Below are 21,161 nucleotides of genomic sequence, written 5' to 3'. Positions count from 1 at the left end.
CATAATTCAGATGATTTCATTGACCCCTTATTCTTAGTTTTTCAGCTCCTGGGTGTATGTGGGCTAAGATGACACATAATTACTTTAAAAACAAAGTTTTATAAAACTTGTTTTTGTTTCAAATTAAAAAAAAAATCCTCTTGTAGCTGAAGTTTTTATTCACTCACTTGTGCTCCCTGCCTGCATGGTTTCTTTTATAATAATAAACTTTTTATTTTATTATAAAAGAAGAAACTGTGGCACCTTTCTGAAGAGGTACAACAGTTGAGCTACTGCTGTCAACAACTTAAAGTTTTCCTTCTATAGCAAACACTCTTGTCTATCAATGTTTAACTCCATCCCTCTTTTAAGCAAAGTTTTGGCTAAGAGTATGTACTCTTTCATTTTACAGCTCTTAAAACATGGCGTTTCTACTAATTGAAGCCTGAAGGTGCTACTACTGCCATTCATTTAATTTCTTTAACATAGAAAATACTCTGGGATCAAGGCTTCTACTTTTTTTTTTGTATCAGCTTTTCCTTCTCAAACTCCCAGTCGCTAATTGGAGGATGGCCGCTCATACTGTGGGAGGTTCTGCTGGAGCTTTCTTCCTGCAAAAAGAGTTTTTCCTCACCACTCTTGCCACGTGCATGTTCAGTACGAGGGAATGCTGCAAAATCGGCAACACAATTCAAACGATTGTCTGCTGCTGCAATCTGCTGGGTTTAACAAACATCCACTATAATTCAATGGCATGTACTCTTGTCTTTTCTACATGTAGGCTGAACAATACAAATGTCTCCATTGAGCATCAAAACTGAACACGTTGGATACATATAACTTGCACTAAAATACTTGGAGAGTCCAAGTTTGTCATTAAATGCTGCCTTTAGCATTCTCAGTTTGTTCTCCATAAAATTACACCAGATGTTGGACATGTGTCTTAGCATATTTACACCTGAGGAAAGAAAGGCATAGTGGATTATCACACTGATCAAGTTTAAAAAGTAACTATGAAATAGTTTCAGTGGCATTTATTTCATAAGGATTTTTAGGAGAGAGGGAACGATACAGGTAATTTTGTAAAAGATTTTAAGACATCTTTTTATTAAAAAATAAAATAAAATTATACATGGCTCATATATGCAGATGTGAAACTGACATTTTGAAATGCAACTCTCTGGTACATGATTCCAAAATGATTGTTTCTGGTTTCCCAAAATGTCAGATCCATGTGGATGCATAGTCTAAACGACAAAAACCTTTGCATTTATACCTAAAATAGTTTCTGTGTTGATGGAGGATGTAGGCCTCCATCCACACACCATCAGCAAACCTGATGCTACAGGTTTGCTGATGCTAACCTGGGTTTGTTTTCGAATCCATCTCTCCTAGTTGAGATCTACCTACTGTAACAGTTACAGGCCTCTCCATCCTTTGTAAGCGGGGAACCAAAAACTTATTTTCCCCATTGTATATACGCACATTTAAAATGAAAGGCATCAAACAAGCACATTTAAACTGCAGCTGGGTTCTGTTTCCGCTAATTCTCTTTTGCATCTAAGCTGCGGCGTTTAGAATTGGACCGCTGCAAAGACGTGATGTCAACGAAGCTACATCTGGTTTCATTTATTAACATGTAAATTGAAAAATGAAGTTGTGGGCAGTGGTAATCCTTCATACTTCTTAGGATTATAGCTGGCTTAATGTGAAATTAACACACAGCTTCAATTTGTTACAAGCCATCTGTCTCCATTGTGTGGGACACCAATCATCAGGGGAATAACAGTAAAAAGTACATTTTACTGTCGTAGCTTTTCTTTTCAGCAGCGTGTTTTAGACAGGTTTTTAAATTCCTTCAATACATTGTTTTACTCACAATTTATCCAGGGGTTTCTTTTTAGGTGTTTTGTAAATCATTAATAAGATAAAATAGCTTCGGTACTGTGAAGTATTCAGAAAAAAAGAAGATATAAATAAATAAAACAAAGATAATCTGAATTAGTAAAATATGTTTTCAATGATTTCATCTACTAAAGATAAAAATAAGGGTTTCAACCCTAAACAGCCTGTTTAGCGCCACTGGATTTAGGTCTATTCTTTATTCTAGTTTGCTTTCAAATCTTCATTTGTTAGGTAATTCTGAGGTGAACTTGCTGGGTGTTTTGTATCACTGTCTTACTGTGTGACAAAAGTTTGAGATTAAGCTTGTGAATAGATGACTAGACATGCTTCTTCAGGATTTCCTTGGACAACCTTTTTTCAAGGTCATATTTGCCTTGTCTCTTGAGCCATGAATTCCCAGTCATCTTATCTCTTGGATGAAGATGTGCTCCTGGAATAATTTGGGTAGAGGGGTCACTCCTGGAGAGGTTGAGTACTGTTCATTGTTCATTTGTGATTTGTGTCCTTCACCCGGGTTCACTGTAGTTTTAAGACATGTCTCTGTAACTATTTTCAGACAGAAAGATCTGAAAGATCAAAATATATCTGTGATGTTGTTTATCAATTTATCCACGTCAAAGTATTCTATCAAAATGTTGTCAAACAGATTTACAGGTGTAGCTGTATTTTGGCCTAGGTGTGAACAGTGAAAATAAACAAACTTACAAAATTTTATTTTTTTTCCTAGTTTTTCTTTGATATCAGAATGTATTGGATGATTTGAAACAAATTGGTTTGACAATTAGCAAAAACAAAAAGACCTCAGTAAGAGGCTAAATACTTTTTCACACAACATAAACTTAAAGTGAGGAAAATATGTGATGAACATTTCAAGATCTGTAGAAAATACAGTGTGAAGTGCAGATCAGGGATAGTTTAGTGTAATGCTATTGTTGGGAGTATTTTTAACTCCCGAAAAGTGCGAGCAAAATGGGAGTCTTTCCAATAGGTGTGCAGGTCGAGAGTCAGCCTTTATTTAATATTCAAGGATGTGTAGGAGGGAGTATTGTAATCATTTATCACTTGCCATAATGTTCCTACTGTACTTCAAAGTTTAGCACTAACATTTGCCTCCTCCGATGCCTCCTTCCCCCGCATTAAAGGAGCTATTGATCACTTTTTGGGATGATATCGCTACACTGCCGTGTTTTAAATGATGTCAACCTCTTTCCACTCCAACGCTGAAGTGCATTCAAGGTCTTCACACTAAAAACTCATCACATTATGCCTCACACTGATGCACCCTGGAAGTGAGAGCATTTGGTGCATGCAGCGCTGGAGAGGAGTAAATGATTGCAGGAGCAAATGATGAGCAAGCTCTTCCTTATTCTGTATGTTCCTCTGGATGTGTAGCGGTGGACCCTGTGTGAGGTTACACTACACTAAATGAAGCAGGGAAAGATACGGCGTCTATGATGAGGTGTGGAGGCCCTGGAGAACATTATTCTGCCACTGCGTGAACCTTCAGTCACCTCTCTCACAAATCAGACACCGCATGATATTTCAGTTGCAATACATAATATGGTAAAGGTTCTCTTGGTGACCTGTCACATACAGGCTATAGGTCGGATACTACACACGTGGAGATTTGCACACACGGATGTTTATATACATTAACTCCTAGATGCTCCGGTAGCCGTTCCAGCCCTGGACCTGTTTCACAACTGACTTAATGTATTTTGGCAGCGTTCCATAAACTTCCTGTTGCTAAAACTGACCCTTAAAGGGACAGAACCAATCTTTTGAATTGGAGCTCCTTCAAAAAAAATATATAAAAAAAAATGAGTCTGCCATCACTTTTCCATTGCACTGGGTTTCACATCAAAGTGTCACCTTAAAACCACAACTTCAATGTGTCATGTTGGAATAACAAGGATGTATATTTCTAGTTTTTTTTTCCTTCCTTTTTTTATTTTCACAAATGAAAGAAATCTGAGTAGGATAAACATGAATAGGGTTTTTGTCTAAACCTTTGTGTTGTAGCTTTATGTGTGGATCATTTTCTGATCTTAGTCTCAAGTACTTTACAACCTCTTAACAAGATTTTGTTTTCCAAAATTGCCTTGTATTTAGCGCCATGTATTTTTTTTTTCATCAACCCTGTCCCTCTTGAAGAAAACGTCCCCCCAGCATTACGATGCCAGCACTATGTTTTGCAGACGGTATTTTGTCCAGTGATGTGCAGTGTTTATCATGTTTTGGTAACTAAATGGAACAGCGTTATAGTCAAAAGACATCTGTAAGAGGGTAAATACTCAGACGATTAGAGCTGTCTCAAACGTCTGAGACAGCTCAGAATTTTTTCTGTGTCAAAGGAACCAAAAATCTTGAGCAATTTGTTCACCCCCTCACCTGAGGTGGCGCTGCACCAAAAATCCGATGCAGCAGGATTCAGCATGCTGCAATTAGGTAAGAGGCTACGCACAATTAGGGCTACTTCCTCCTTCACAAAAATGGAGAGATGTCAGATTTTAGATGTCATTTTAATTCAACATCCACACCTTCCCAAACAAACCAGACTTTCAAGTCAAACAAACTAAAGTTTGATTAAAGCAAACAGGGCTGGTGTGAATGCACCATTAGAGTCCAAACTCTTTCCTTTTATATTCAGCTAAGTGAATGACTCAGGCAGACATGCTGTTATATTTTCTCCCCAGAAACGTAGAATGCTGCCTGAAAAGGCTCATCAAAAGAGGCATAAGAAAGCATCATTATTTAAGCTAAATAGATACGACAGACATGTACTTTTGTTAAAGGTGTAAAAGCACATAAGTCGTAGTTTTGGCTCAGTAAAACGTCAAACAAATGTCAAACAATGGCTTCTGTCCACTTATTTTGAAGCAAAAAATAACAAAAATGGAAACCGAAATAAAATATCCTCATTAGTGAGGTAAGAGGCTACGTACAGCAAGAACAGGATTTGTCTGCAGGTAAGCTGAACATTTCCGTGCAGTTTAAACTAAACAGTGTCCCACAGACCCCATATCACGCCTGAAACTGAAAGATAATCCTCGTTTTGGTCGACAAGAAGTGTTTGTTGGTTTCATTTTATTGGCCTTAAACTTATGGATGATACAAGGAAAGATAGAGCTAAATAATTTCTCCCACAGTGAAAATAGGAAGAGCTGTTTACGAAAGTGCTCAACCAGCCCCTCATACCTGCAAGCATGTGCACCAGTGCACTCACTCAAATAACTTGCTAATTTATCTTTGCTAAGGTTGATCTGAGACGAATAAAAAAGGGAGTTAGGGCACAAATGACAGATGGCAGGTTGAGATTTTTTTTTGTAAAACATTGGCTAATTACTCTAATGTGCACATATTAAATAACTATAGAAAAGAGAATGATTACCAGTCATTCTCCTCATGCAAGTTTTTCTCCCGTTTGAATCAGCTAAAAAACAGAAGCACATTGCAAAATGGTGCAGGAAGAGGCAATCAGAGGGAGCTGCCGGACCTTCCCATCTGCTTTGTTGTTCCCTATGTGGCACTTTTCTTACTTTATACTCCAGTTTGCACGTAACATTTGATTCGGCATGCTGCATCTGCCTCCTGGTCTCAGTATGAAGAGGGAATATATCTATAAGAAATGCCGGTTTAATGAAAAAAAAAATTTCACCTAGCTACAGTTCAGACATAGTTATTTTTATCTTTTTTGAGTCTAGTTATTCCATACATTATTATAGATAACGGCAGTGCTGTGCACTCAAGAATGTTTGATCCTTTTAAAACCTCATCTAAAGATTTAATATCACTTAACTAAAAACACCAATGTGGAATCTTTTCTGGATTACAGCATATGATTACATGAACAGGATTTTAACGTTTGTACCCTGGCTACATGAGTAATGTGCAAAGCTGTTGACACAAACGCTCAAAACAATATTTAAAATGTAAAAAATTTAAAGGATCCCCGTCTAACCTGAGGGAGCAGCAGGTGATTTACTTTTTACTCTGCCACTGGCTGCCTCTGGGACAAACAACATTCACACAGTATGCTCTGCTGGCAGACTGTGACAGGCTGCAGGCTGTTTGGAGGGGAGATGGAAGAGAAATGTGCTTTTACTTTCTGTACATTTTAGCGTGTCAGAACAAATAAACAGTGACATTTAAAAGTTTAAGCCGCAAATTTATTGCCGCAGCGTAATCATTTGTCCGGTTTTGGTAGAACTTTATTTTTAATGATATAAAAGTAAAATATAGCCAGATCAAGTTATATTTAATCCCCAGAAAAGCGTCAGGAAGTCAAAACATACTCCTTCACTCTGTTGTAGACTTTGACTTTCACTATGTAACATATTGAAAAAGATGAGCAGATAAGCAAGATACCTGATCAGACCAAGTTTCTCACTGCATTTGCAGTGAGAAATTTACTGCATTAGCTGTTCCCTTGGCTAGTAACTATCTCACCTCGACACCATATCCTGCAGACAGTCACTAATAAATGAGGGGCACGTAAAATTGCCTTTTTTGCATTATTCACCATGTTATGTTATTACCTCATTAGACACACACAGAGTGTTGCTTTGATGCAGTCAGTGAGCTGCAGTCTCCAAGCTGAGCTTTCACCTCACACAGCATCCCATCCTCAGACCACCACCCCTCAACTCCTTCAGACTAGCCTGCAGCAATAAGCAAACACCTGTTGGAACTTCGCCTCTGCTGAGCTTATCATATAAATTACTTCTCAGTGCAAAGCTACAAGGAATAATGTTAACAGTTTAACGAGGAGCAAAGTTGTGATGTCATGCTAGAGAGGTTACAAATTACAAGAATTGTAAAGTCAAATTTCTTTTAGGATATTCTTCATATATGCAGTATTTTTATGTTGAAGAAGCCGGAGTCGGAGTCGGCTTTCTCCCCATGAGGACTTTTGATAGTCATGTAATATGTTGATGCCAGGGAAATTGATGTTGCTGGACTTAAGAATGAATATTGTACTGATGATTTTAGCCTTAATATAAGGCTTGATATATATGTAACAAATGTTCGGAAATGATTAATTTTGAAATGAATAATCAGTATTGTGTAATGATTCACTTTGTTGGGTGTGACCTGTAATCTCAGTTAAAGTGCTGACCACAATAGTTGACCTTAAATCAGCATTGAGGGTTCAGTAGGGTGACGTAAAGCCTGCTAAGCGTCTGGTGAGAACGTGAAGTGAGGCTGAAGGGTGCTGAACGGAAGCGCAGCGAACAGATGTTCGGCCCAAAACATGAACCGTAACTAGCGCGAAAATGGAAAAAGTGAGCATGACCTTTGAGCAGGCTCAGGTCAAGATGCTTAAAAGTCTACCGCAAAAGGAGAAAAGGTGGTTTTCCCTTCCATAAGGTCCCCTCTGACACCCAGACGGATCAACAAAGCCTTGAATCTATGTGGAAGAGACCCAGAACCTGTGGGGCTGCAGCAGAGCACCTGTATGCACATGAGGAACCCCAGCAGCTTTGATTCAGGACTCTTCCAGCATCCAGGCCTGCAGGCCTCAACCAGGTCCCCCTCACTCCATCGGCACTGATCCTATGCCATTGGACTGAGCTGAAGTTTGCGGTTCTGTTTTCCATCTCACAAATTGTTCCCCCAGCGCCTGAGGTGACAGAGATTAGGGTGAGAGGTGTTGTATTGAGGTTGGTTTTATTATATCTCTTTGATTTGATGTTTGCATCTGTTTTCTGCTACCGCTGAACTCTGTATGATCCCCTTCATCCCAACCCATAATTAAATGAGCAGACAAAGACAGTCGCATGGTGGACGTTCTGTGTGTCACCCTAGAGTCCTCGGATAGGTGTAATTAATCATGGCGCTCGAATGAATAAACCGACAAGGTGTAACTACAGGTGGCTTAACAAACAAATAGAAGATCAAAATATCTCCTTTGCCATTTGTAACTCAAGATGCAAAAACCTAACCTGGTCAAACTTTAAGAGCATGTTGTGAAAAGAGGAGAGCATTCATTAATGGTTGTGATCTGTGGGAGTTAACTTAACTCAGGGAGTGAGTGACTTAACCCACAGAAGGACGCGAGGAGAAACATTCCCGAACAAGGACGTCAGACCCAGGAAAATCTCCTGTAAATCCAGCTGAAATGTTCTGCATGAGCTCGGCTGGATGGAGCACCGACTCTCCTCCTGAGGTCAGTGCTGACAACGACACAACTGGAGGTAACAGTTACTTACTTCACTGTGCTAAAAAAAAATGGCACTATGTGCCTGTAAAATACACAATGACTCTCCAAAAGAGTTTTTTGGAGCCTCATTTTCTAGTCCAATGAGGCTGTCAGCAGCACTTCAGGCATCTCAGCCCTTACAGCCACACCTTTTGAGAACCAGGAAGAAGCCAAAGCCCCCAGGTAACTCCAACAAAGAAAGTGTGAATACAAAACAGAATTTTGACCTTGCAGGATTGAAATGTGTGCACTCCATATAAACAACGTGTGATGAAAAAACCCCTCCAAAAAACCTGTATGCTTAATTTTAGCATCAAATAATTGCAGTTCACACTGAATGGCTTTGGAACAATGTATCCCAGACCGTGCTAAACACCTTAATGATTTAATTTAGCAAACATGTCAAAAAGGACAGAAATTCAATGCAAAGATAAGTAACTGGCACCCAAACCTTTACTTCTAAAGGTGTGCGAGCAGCTCTCCTGGCTTTTGTTTTCGTCTACATTTTTTATGAATCAGGCATCCCCCCATCGGAGCAGAAATGTGTTTGAGTGAGTTTCCGGCTGGCAGAGAAGGTGTGGGTGGGCGGCAGTGGCTGACTACAAATGAGAGCCAACACAATGCACAGTGTAATTCGTCACAGGCGTAATGAGCGCATCCCTGCTACTCTCCCACAACAGCATACAGAGGCCTGGACGCTTGCATAACCACATAAATGTTAATGAGCATTCTCCCCAGCAAACCAATGCTTAAAGAGACAGGACATGAACAGAGCATGACATTCCACTTGAGTCCGATGCTGTTGGAGATTACACACGAAAACAGCATGAAACAAAAATGTAACATCTGATTTACAAGCTAAAATCTAAAGCACATTCATTTTAACAAAGAGAAAAGGTCAGGCTCACATCTCAATGAAAAGCCCAAAGAAGAGGAACACAGATCATTGTGCTAATAAGGGATTATTTCAGAGAGAAAAAAAAAAATAATAATAATAATGTCAGCGCAATATTTGTTGATTGGATCCTTTACCTACAATATACGTCCACATCGTTAAAGTAAAAACTATTTGGAATATAGCGCTCTAATTTTTAAGAACCTTTAAATCAGCCTTTAAATGTGTCCATTCTGACAAGCATATTTTTATTAATATTTTCTGAACACATATTATTATTAATTAATTAACTTATTTTTGACCACTTCATTATAAAACACTCTTTTCCGTTAAATCTCATATTCATTACGAAGAACAAGTCAAGGTCAAATGCACATTTTAGACTCTAAAAATTGACCCTATAACAATGACATTAGCAATATGTTAAAGATTGGCATTTCTTGTCATTCTTGTTGTTGCGGTTTAGTTTCCTGTATGAAAAGCAAAAAGATTTGGAACATTTGAACATAGGTGTGATTGACCCAATGCAATATTCCCAGAAACAGCAAAAGACTAAAACCTCCTGCTGTACCCATCCTTGATTAACTGAAGATCAGCCAATCAAGTGCATTTGACTTGCAACGCCTGGCTGCTGCTACACCTGTGAATTCCCACGGATGCAGCAAGGGTGTAAAGAGTTTTTCCCATGAGAGTACATCTACATTCAACCACATTTAAACCTGTGTGAGTCTGATTCTGGACAGATGTGCAACATGCATCGCGTTTGTCTGATAAAAAAAAACAACCTCCAGCTAACTTACCCTGTGATGCGTGGCAGAGCGTCGGTGGAGAAGGCAGCAACAGGTGGCTTGTCTCGTTCTATGACCCAAACCGTGTACTGTCCGCTTTGTTTGGGGTGGAAAAACACAGCCATGTCCAGGCTGCATGGCCCTTCACTCCCCCACAGCCAGGGGCTCATCACCCAGGGACCTCCAAACGCTGAACTGTTAACCCAGAGGAACTGACCTGGAAGATATCGAGAAAGAGGTTGAGGGTGAACAAAGAGTCTTACTGAGAAAATAGGGAAAAGTTTTAGAGAGCTTATTTGCATTTTCTACAAACCTAAAGCTTATTAAAAGTTTCATTTTCAAGAACATGAAGCTGTAAAGAATTTAGATGGAGTGTGGTATGAAATCGTTTTTAAAAATCTTGCTCAAAGTAACCCTTAATGAAAATGCATGAAAAGTCAATGTATCCTGCACTCTGACGGGGGGGAAGAAATGAATATGTTGCAGGTGAAAAATCAAACCAAATTTTCTTTAAAGTTTTTAAGCAAATTCTATCTGACTTTTGAACTATAGTGCTCAATCAAGCAGGATGCTGATTAGATTCAGAGAGGCGCACGTCTGTGGAAGCACAAAGAATTTCAAGTTAAAAGGAAGGAAAATACAATTTCTATTTGGTCCGCAGAGTATTTTTGATGAGGAGAAAACATGCAAAACAGAAAATAAAACCTATTTCGTATGACTCACAGGAGCCGTTCATGGTGATGCTGTAGTTCATCCCTGCATGTGCATGAAGGTCATGAGATGCTCTCACTGCTGCAGAAATAAAACCGAATTGTTCTCTCCAAAAGGGGTTGATGTATTTCTTCTGTTTTTGTATTGGTTCCATTTCCAGACTGCGTGACTGCACTTTAGCCTCTGGATAATGGAAATATGAGCTTCCACAGGGTCAGATAATATTAAAGTTTACATTTCTTACTGCTAGACAGACTTTGTTGGATGAATCTTGCATGTTTGTATTTATAAGAGAAAATAAATACACAAAGTAGGCAATGATTATTACAGCTTTAATACTTCTGAGCAAAGCTCACCTCATCTAGAAGTCTACAAGCTTTGGTACTTTTTGTTTGCATAGAGAACATTTTTTATGAATAAATATCAGAAGGTCTGTTTTTAAATGCTAAAATAATTTCATTTCTAATGTCTTGGCAATTATAAGAACATCTCAGTCAGTTCTGCATTAAATTCTAGTAACTCAATTTAAGGTTCCAAAATTGCCCAATTTCATAACTGGCTAGAAATAAATTGATGATTAAATGACACTTTTCCTCGGTTCAATGCAGATAATATATTTAGATTATTACTTGTAATAATTAAGCAATTAAGCAATCTCTTCTCTGTTCAATTGAGTTGAGTTTCTTTTTGTCAAGAGTCATGTTTTACTTGAGCGTCATTCTAATCAAACCAGAACTGCTTTTAAAATCTAAGAAACATATCTACGTCGCTGTTAAAAGCTGCATTTCAAATGATTCTATTTTCTTTGTTTTTCCAAAAGATTTTTTGCCAGTTTTTCCAAATCACCTTTAGATGACTTTCAGGTTGTAAGGCAATTTTAGATTTGTTCAAAAAAAGTCATTTCTAACTGTTGCAGCAATATATGGATAATAATGGATTTTTTAATGAAGATTTTTCAAAGAATATTATTTGTTTGTGGTTTGACTGAGAATTGCATTGTGATTGTTTTAAACTTTATGTTTGTGTATGTGCTTTCATCTAGCAGCTGAGCTTTCTAAGCATCTGACTATGAGTGTAAATCTTAAGTTGTGAATAAGGACATCTGTCCTTATTTCATCTTTTTTTGTGTTGTATGTAGGATTTATAATCCAAATTAAGTGTCCATATACAAAAAGCTATGAACAAGACAGTGGTGCTACAGAAAAATGTCTTTTGTTTGTTTGTTTTCATTTTAATTTATGTTCTCTCTTTGTTGCATTCCATTACACTAAATAAACTAACACAAAAAATAAAGTTTGTTTGATTTAGGAAATTCATATAGTTTAGAGTTTAGAAACCATTTTCTGTGTAAAATATTGGAGGGAAACAATATATTATGATCGGGTTGGACTTTATTCTAAACCTCCAGACATATCTCAAAATGTTAGGAGGTTGAAAAAAATAAATCCATCTACCTGTCCTTGGTTAGACTGATAGGTTTTGATCTTTTGCTGCAGGTCATGTGTTTCCCTTCTGACTTGCCGATTTAATCTATTATCTTAATGGAGTCCACTGGAGTTGAGAAAGAAAAACTAATCTGGCAAAAAGTTGTACTGCAGAGAAGTGGTGCAACTTATCCAAGGACTCAAGCAGCTGAAAGATCCTGTATTTTCAGAAATTACACTTCAAGCATACTTTGAATAAACAAACTCAATTAACAGAACATGACTGAATGCAAGACAAACAGAAGGTGAGGCTTGTCATTATGGAAAACCGTTTTGGATATAGCGGTGAGCAGTTTCTAGTGCCACCTTGTTAAAGTTCCACCTGACACGTATCCAGCACCACGACAAGCTTAAACAATAAGCATTTGAGGCTTTTAATGAAGACTGTATAAAAAAACAGATTCACTAAACACCCGTTGGCATACAATTAGCAACTCCACCCTCAGATTTTGACAGCCAGTAATTCTGAACAAGTCTCATCCAATGAGCAAAAAACAATAATCAGCTTTAATCTCGATTAAAGGACAGTGACTCAAAAGAATCAGTTTAGTTCCTTAGATAGGAAACTTGTTACTGATTGGGATAACAAACAAAAATTGACTGCACTGTATTATGACTCAGATAAAATTTTAATCTGTTTAATTGAAATATACTCTGGGGTAAACTGATTATATATTGTTGCATACTAATCGGATCTGTTTGTTTTCTAAGGTGCCATTCAATAAAAACCATTCAACAAAGCTTCAGGTGACAATGTGGTCCATATTCTTCTGACCGCAATCAACAGCTCCAAGGTTTCTCTCATTTAATGTCCAAGCTGTTTCCAAGTGATCAAGATTTGATCACTTGGAAACATTAACTAGAAACAACTAAAATCTTTTTCCAGTCAGTGATTATACCATATCGATGCACTAACAACCTGCGTTAATATTTAACACCAATCAGTATGGAGACTGTTACTGGGTGCCACACAAGTCTGATTGGTGCCACTCTAAATATTAACGTCTTTTTACTTTTCCACAATTCTACTTAGTTGACTACTTAGTCAACTAATGTTGACTAAGTAGTAATGTTTCCTATTGGATGTTGGAAACATTATTGTAAATCTACTGCTTATTCCTCCTGTACATAAACTGTTAATGCCTTGGCTCAAATTTCTCTTATTTATAAACTTTCTTGCATATTAATCAAAAGAAAGATCTGAATTTGACATGCGGTTTGAAGCAAGAGTCAGTGAACGTCATAAAAACAGGAGAGGCATCAGAAGCCATTAGTGTATGTTCTCACATTTTTCTTGAAGTGTTTTTTTTTTTTTTTCACTTTTATCCTGGCCTGATAACCATCACATTTCTTTATCCTGTGAGGTTCTGAATAACTTCACAATCTCAGGGCCCCTAAATTAGAGTGCTCCAGTTATGCCTAATTTGCATCCCTCTAACAGAGAGTGGAGACAGTTTGGTGAAGGCTGCAGAACACCGAGGCCAAATGTTTTCATCCAAAGCTAGCAGCAATTTGACAGGAAGGTTTTAAAACTCAGCCTGCGGGGTGCTGGAGCAGGGGGGCAAAGACCCATTAACTCTTGTGTTTCGGTATTAATAAAGAGTGGAAACACTTGTTTTTGGAGCAATTACCACAGGGTACAAATTTCAACAGCAAACTGTGGAGCAAATTGTTTTATTCCATTAGTAGATTTCTGCTTCAACGTCACCTGTGGATACTGCTGCCCAGCAGAGCTTGGTGCCTTCAGTCACAAAGCAGAGGGCCTGCTTTGGCACACAGAGGCGGTCCTAGCCTGTTTGGCACCCTGGGCAAACAACCTTTTTGGCTCTCCTGCACCTCGCTCCCTCTCCCAAAAGTGCTTTACTTAAGTGTTTTCATTAGGTTCACATCCTTGGCAGAGGACCTGAGAAGCAGCTGCCATTTTCTTCAGCATTCAGTACGTCTTTCACTTTGGAACTGGATTCCCACTGGAACCCGAAATTACATGAAATAGAATCTCAGGCTATAAAAGACTGAACTCATCAGCCACATTCCAAAAATATTACTTGAATGTAAGCACTGGAAAACAAAGCCAGCTTCAGAATAACAAAAACTAGATAACTTCATCTCAAAGAAAAGTTGTCTTTCACTACCAAGAACACAGTAAACATTTTTCTGTTACAGATTCAATCAGTCGTGGCTCTTGGCCTGTTCTTGCATTCTATGTCAAAAAGTGTTGGAGAGTTTGTTCAGATAATAAAATTGTAACTGAATGGCTAAAAGAAGAAGAAAAACAAGCCATTCGAAATGTATTTGCTGCCAAATCCTCTTACAGCAAAATGCATTAACTCAGGGCCAGCACAAGCTTCTGGGGCTCCAAATATTTGGCTACCACACATTCTCAATCACAGCTCTCATTCTTCTCTCAGAGATTCTGTTCACACCAGAAAACAGATGTATGCGAGCTGGTAAAAAGCCATCTTTTGATGGTGTAATAATAACCGTTTCTTCTCCAAAAATGTGCTCCAACCGAGCGGTTTTCATAGTTTGGTATCAACAGGTGTTTTCTGCAGTTGTGCATCAATTGCTCGGTTGGGAATCTGCCGGCTTTCAGCTTGACCTCCCCTTAAAAACGTAATATCCAAAAGTCCGGGAGAGCTTTGGAGAGGGAAAATTTCAGTTGATAAATCAGTCGTGTTTTCATCTTCAAAGGGAATAACAGATGTTGCACTTTTAGAAACTGGTTGGGAATTTTACACTTGAATTTCTCGTTTCCCCTCAGCTCCAACTCTCTTGTGTTTTTTGTATGCTTTCAGTCATAAAGAGATTTCTTTTGCAGCAATTTCAATCAACTTGTATTATAAATATAACTGTATCAAAACAGCCACCCATGTAGAAAGCTCGTAAGGATATTGAAGCTGAACGAACTTCAAGATGACAGGTTCAGCTACCGATTTTGGCACAAGTTAGGATCTTTTAAAATTTTGTTTTTAGTATTGATCACATCGAAGGATCAAATATTTTGACCACCCTATATGCCACCGGTGCATGACTTGCTCAGTGTTGGTTGCAGGTAGATGTGAGTGGACCTGCATGAAAAGAGGGAAAGGTAACTTTCAGACAATGATCTTGTGATGAGATTGGGCAGCAAAGAAGATGATTCTGTCAAAGAAAAACATCAAAGTCTAACAGCTGCTGAGAGATGTTCCACAACAGGATGTCTAAAGTAATTTTCTACACTCTGCTCATACTACTGTGCACGGTCTGTTGTAAAGAAATGTGGTTGTTTAACTCCCACGATTTGCATCTTTTAGGAGGAAGTCATTCACTACAATTTAGTTTTGATCAGGGTTCAATAATCAGTGATATTTTTGGGAGAATATTGGGCCTAAATGGAGATAGGAATATAAAGAAATGAGAATAGGGTGTAATATAAATGTTTTTAATTAAATTACTTAAAATTTGAGCATTGTTGTAGCCACTTTTCTCAATAATTCATGAATGTATCACAACAAACGACACACTGATGTCTCATGGTTTAATTACATGGATAGCAAATGGTTTGTTTACAAGTGCCAAATGAAAAGTCATTTCTCTGATGACTCCTACTTTGTCTGAAAAGGAAAATAAGAAAGCTAGCATGGAAACACTGAGACATCAATGTGTAGGTTTGCTTGTCATACAAGGAATGACGATTCTTCCAGTTCTGCCCGAGAACACTGCCATTAAAATAAAGCCTGGAATTAAAGTGTCCTCCAAAAGCTACTCCTTCCAGGGATACATGAACAATCTGGTGATGATCTGTCTCTTTTCCATTATGGTAGAACAGAGTGTAACAAGAAAAATCTGATATAAAGTGGCTCAAAAATACTGACAACCTAAAACGAAACCTAAAGTTTTACAGAAAATAAGTTCAGAGATATGTTCTGCTATACGAGCCACGCGATTATGGGAAACACCGCTGACTTCACAGTGTTCTAGTAGAGAGTCATTGCCTATAAACGTCTGTTTACAGAGTGTTGTATTCAAGCATGTTAATGAAAGTTGATTGGAAAGAAAAATGTGGTAGAAAAGGGTGCAGAAGAAACTGAGATATTATTGGCCATGATGGGATTTTGAAGTAAAGCAGAGATTTACAATGTGTGGCCTGCAGGTGGATTCAGTGCTTGAGCCACTGTGTGTATCTTCAGATACATACAGATGTATCTACAGAATAGACTACAAGTGTGTCTGAGCCTCTGTGTTAAGCCAAACCTGATCCAAAGAGAATGGCAGAGCTGTCCTACCTGTGGCAATATGTAGACTGTACTCTACCTCAGTCACCCAAAGGCCCGTTTTCAGATGAAAGGGAATTTTGTATTTTATTTGAAAAATAAATGTCACAGAATTTGAAGGAAGACAGGAAAGGCACAGAACCCAAGTTGCTTTAGGGATAGTGTCAGATTTCCACAGTGAGTGATGGTTTGGGGATCCACATCATCTCACATAGATTCTCTATTTTTATCAAGTCTCTTCAGCCTCTGCAGTAAGGCTTCTTTTTTTTTTTAATCACGCTACTGAAATAAATTAACTTTTTGAAGAATTTATTGAAAACCTTCTGTCAAGTATCATTGACAAACTCTTATCAGCCTAGTAGATCCTGACAATGACATAATTGTTTTTCGGGTGGTCGTATAAACTGTGTTTCCTGGGAATAGTATCTGAAAAGTTTAGCTGAGAGTGACTATTAAAAATTAAAACTGGAAAACATGAGAAGCATGTTGGCTTGTTAAATATCATTACTTTCACAGACAATCAATTTAGGTCCAAACAGAGTACTGTTTTCCTACAGAAAAGATTCTGTTCACACATTTCAATTTCTTATGACTCACTGTTCTGCTGCTTTCTTACTCCATGAACAAAAACATATTTCCTAACCACCTACTTGTACCCTGGAGCAACAATAGCAAGACTGAAAGAGGCATCTCTGAAGCCGGTCAGGTAAATTCTCTGCTGATTGCAGCAAGCTGATTAATTGCAGTTTGGAACATCTGCTTATATTCAACACAAATAATTGTAGCAGCAACATTTTTACTTTTTAAGGTAATAAACTTACACCTATCTAGTAGCTGTTCATAAATGTTCATTTACCTGGTGAACCAAGAGCAGGGCAGATGTAGTTAAAGGAATGGAAATGAATAATTTTATAATGATGCATTGCAGAAACCTCTCACAGCTCCTAAAAATTGATCTAACAGTGAAAATGACAAAACTGTGGCTGAACCGGTTCTGAATGTGGAACAAGGCTGCTTCCCATAGTCACAGCTCCAATATCTTATCCTTGCTACTTGCTGCAGGATGAGTAATTTATGACTGAAAAAATTATTGAAAAAACATTTTTAGAGGCAATTTTGCTCATTGTAGATTCAACTCTCCAGTTATTTAAAAACAACATCCTGTGTATAATTACAAAATCCTGAATTACTTTTGAGCCTTTTCTTTTTATGTGCTTTGACTTTTAAGTAAGAAGAAAGAAAAACTCGGATAAAGCAGTACCTGAAGGCATTCATATTAAACAGTTTGTTCGTTAGATTAAAAATTTTGAAAGATAAAAAAAACCTATGTTTTAAAACACAGTTCACAGCAAATTAATTACCGTAGATAACACAAATATAAGATTACATGCAGACAGAGCTAAAATGAAATGTACTCATGTGTTAAAACACATCAGTTAATGTTCAGATTGGAATATAATTGAGGATCTGAGAAAATATGTTCGGGATGTTTTCAATCCAATCTGGCTGAGCTTGAGCTGTTTATGCAAAGCAGGATGGGAAAAAAAAAAATCTCAGTCTCTTGGGGTCTAAAGCTGGTAGACATGCCCAAAAATACTTGCAGCTATAAAAAATGGTTCAGCATGATGCTGTATGCTATATGTATCTCTAAACTTAAAATAAACTCCTGGTGGAATGCTTATTGGCATGCATGTTACAGACTGATGTTAAATCCTGATAAATGCTGAACCCGTGATTAGTCACATTTTTTGTTTACGCTAATTTGTTGCAACTTCACAATGAGAATAAAATATTTACATTATGTAAATGTCTGTTTTCCAGGTGACAGAGACACCAGACTACAGCTCCCCTGGTGCTATTTTTTAGCCAGCTTTCAATTATGTAATGCAGATTGTAACAAAGACAGGAAATTCTGATATTCAGCGACGTGTCGCCATGCCAGGCAGAGTAAATAAGGAAGTAAGGAGAGAGCTTTAGTAATGATTTAAGCATGGTTAGCAGTGATTTCAGCCTGAGGGATGAAGTGTGTGGGCCCAACGAGCTGACTGATTAAGTGGCCTTGTTTATACTCAGAGCTATAATAGAATCTGGGCCGTTCCCAAATGAACGAACAGCGCCACATGCCAGCCACTGCCGAGCCACTCCATTTGCAATTTCTACACCATGAACGTTAACATGAGAGACAGTTTCCAGTCTGGAATTTGGAGTCTTGGTTTTGTTTTCCAGGATCTATAAAGTTCCTCTGCAGCCGAATTTTCATACAATGTCTCAGTTTTAATTAGTCTCCAAGTCCTGGTTCGTGTTCTGCAGTCTGGCTGGTCAGCTGCGTCCAATATTTGTCCTTGCAGTGCGTATGCACGCATAAATATAAATATGACCTTGTGTGTTGTTTCCTGAACCAATCAGCATGTAGATTCTTTGCACCCTCTGTTATCCTGATGGCTGTGTGCTTATTGTTGGGATTCATTAAACATTTTTAGCAGACTTTAAGATTTTCTATACGTTTACTCCCTCCCCCCAAAAAAATTAAAGACTTTTTGGCCACTTTTTACTTTAGTGTGATATATTTGGCTCTTTGGCCAAAACACAGGGAGATGACCAAAGGATTTTTCAACACTGCTCATCATGATTTTTGCCAGTAGAGTTCACAGTTTTATGTAGATTTTCCTTTAGCACTTGGATCCTCTGTGGATGATTTCTTTCCACTGTCTACAGTCCCCCCATTTTGTTTGCACTCTATTCACAAATGTTTCAGTCCTTCACCAACCCCTTCATTTCTAAGCTAGTCTGATGACCGACATAATTGCACTGCTAATGATTACTGATCATCTCTGCATCATTACAACAAGGTCAAAAAGTTCACAGAAAACAACAGCCATGTCCATCCTAATGTGAAAATAAACCTAACAATTAATCATCCAGTCTAACTCTAATAAAAACCCAAAACTTAGTTTCTCAGTTAATTAGAATATTATGTAAATCCAGCAAAAATAAATAAGGGTTATGTATTTCCCTTTTAAACTGTATTTTTAAAGTAAAAGAAACTTTTCAATATGATTCTGTATGGAGATGTACCTGTAGTGGACAGACCTTAAATCTCATGCACACTCACATTGGATAATGTGAGTGTTTGGAATAGTTTGGAAACCACTGCTCTAGACAACCACCTGGAACCGCTACGCACTAAGAGAACACATTAAAAGACAAATGGTGCGTTTTGAGAAAAGTAATATTTCAGCAGCCTTAGTTTTCCTGAAGATAATACTGAGGAAATGTGTGTGATGTTTCTGTGTCTGTATTGCTTTTGTCCTTTTGTTAGATTGTGTCTGTGTGATAAACACTGCAATATGAAAACACATTTTTTACTGTCATCTTGTAGAACATTCAGATTTACATGTAAAGTGGGTTGTAAATAAAAGTTTCATATAATTACAATATTTAATATAGTATTATTAGAACTTTCCCCCTGGGACAACAAGGAGTAAACTCTAATCTCTGTATTCAAAGACGAGATAAAACATTAACTGGGACACATTGACAGGGTTTTTTCATTATGTATGAAAATATTTAAGATTAATTAACGAAATAAACGAAACATTTAAGATTAATTTAAAAGGCCAGATTATTCAACTCCACATGCCAACCTTGTCTTCTCATGCAATCTATAAATCCCTTGTTCTCAGTAATTGAATATGTTCACTTCTCCAAATTAAAAGCACTACTTTGTTTTGATTGACAGCAAGGCAGGAAACAACGGTATCATTAGCTGTGATTGATTCAGTTATGCTACAAAGTTTTTTTTTCCCCATCGCATAGACTTGAAGCCTTTTAAGGTAACACATTTTGTACAAGAACAAAGAAAAAAAAAACAAAGCACTTCCACCATGACGGAGACCTCAGCTGAAATCCCCATGGCAGCCAATTTGTGCATTCTAAACAGAACATTTGACAGTGTTCGCAGGTGGGCAGTCGCTGATGCTGTGTCTCCAGCATCTGAGAGGAATCCAGCGGCAACCCAGTAAGGAGGAAGTACAGTACGTCTTTAGAGTGCACAGTACACCCATCTGTAACTGTGAGTTCCAGATAAACAAGGACAGCAGTGCACTCTTCACGTATTCATTTATGCAGCTGCACACTGAGCAGCGCAAGTGGTGGACCTCTTAAAAATGTCACGTAAACCTTTTACTTCCGCATCTGCTTTGTTCTTTAAGCCAACAATCTTCCCAATAAGAAACACTTCTGGCTTTTCAAATCTGCGGCATCGATTTTATGACCTAGAGCCAACGCATTAGTCTTTTCTTCTTTAAGTGTAAATTATTTATCAACACAATAAGCACTGATATAGTTAGAAAAAAAAAATGACTCGCCTAGCTATAATTAGTCTTAAAGATAGTTACAAAGTCGGCCTTCTAGCACCTGAAGAACATTTCCAGTCCTAAAGGACTAATGTCCCAGCAAGATCTAGAGAAACTCATCCATGCATTTATCTTTGGATGAATTGATTACTGCAACAGTGTCCTCACAGGTCTCCCTAAAAAAATCAATCAGATAGCTGCAGCTGATCCAGAACGCAGCTTACTAAAATCAGGAAGATGGAGCACATCACCCTAGTTCTAAAGTCCCTACACTGGCTCCCTGTAGCTCAGAGAATAGACTTTAAAATATTGTTGCCAATTTATAAATCACTGAACGGTTTAGCACCTCTCAGGTCAAAGGTTCTGGTCTGCTCTGCATCCTCAGAACCAGAACTAAACGTGGAGAAGCAGCATTCAGCTTCTGTGCACCACGAATCTGGAACACATTTCCATAAAACTGCAAAACAGCTAAAACACTGAGTGCTTTTGAAGTTAAAAACCCACCTGTTTAGAGTTACTTTTCATAATAAATGAAACACTGACCAACATTTGTATGTGTATTGATGACACTTGGCAATATGTCATGTTT

General features: G+C 37.9%; 1 protein-coding gene across 1 annotated transcript in view; it reads right to left on the bottom strand.

The window, feature by feature from the left end:
* alk (ALK receptor tyrosine kinase) overlaps positions 1–21,161 on the bottom strand; it is a 410,868-nt gene that overhangs the window by 142,405 nt on the left and 247,302 nt on the right. Inside the window, exon 4 of the mRNA XM_017302413.1 lies at positions 9,782–9,986. Coding sequence (XP_017157902.1) covers positions 9,782–9,986 — 205 coding nt within the window. The remainder of the gene's footprint in view (positions 1–9,781; positions 9,987–21,161) is intronic.

This window comes from Poecilia reticulata, linkage group LG22 (assembly GCF_000633615.1).
Source record: "Poecilia reticulata strain Guanapo linkage group LG22, Guppy_female_1.0+MT, whole genome shotgun sequence".
Lineage (NCBI taxonomy): Eukaryota > Metazoa > Chordata > Actinopteri > Cyprinodontiformes > Poeciliidae > Poecilia > Poecilia reticulata.
Note: the sequence above shows the minus strand (reverse complement) of the source record. Positions and strands in the feature narration are given on the sequence as shown.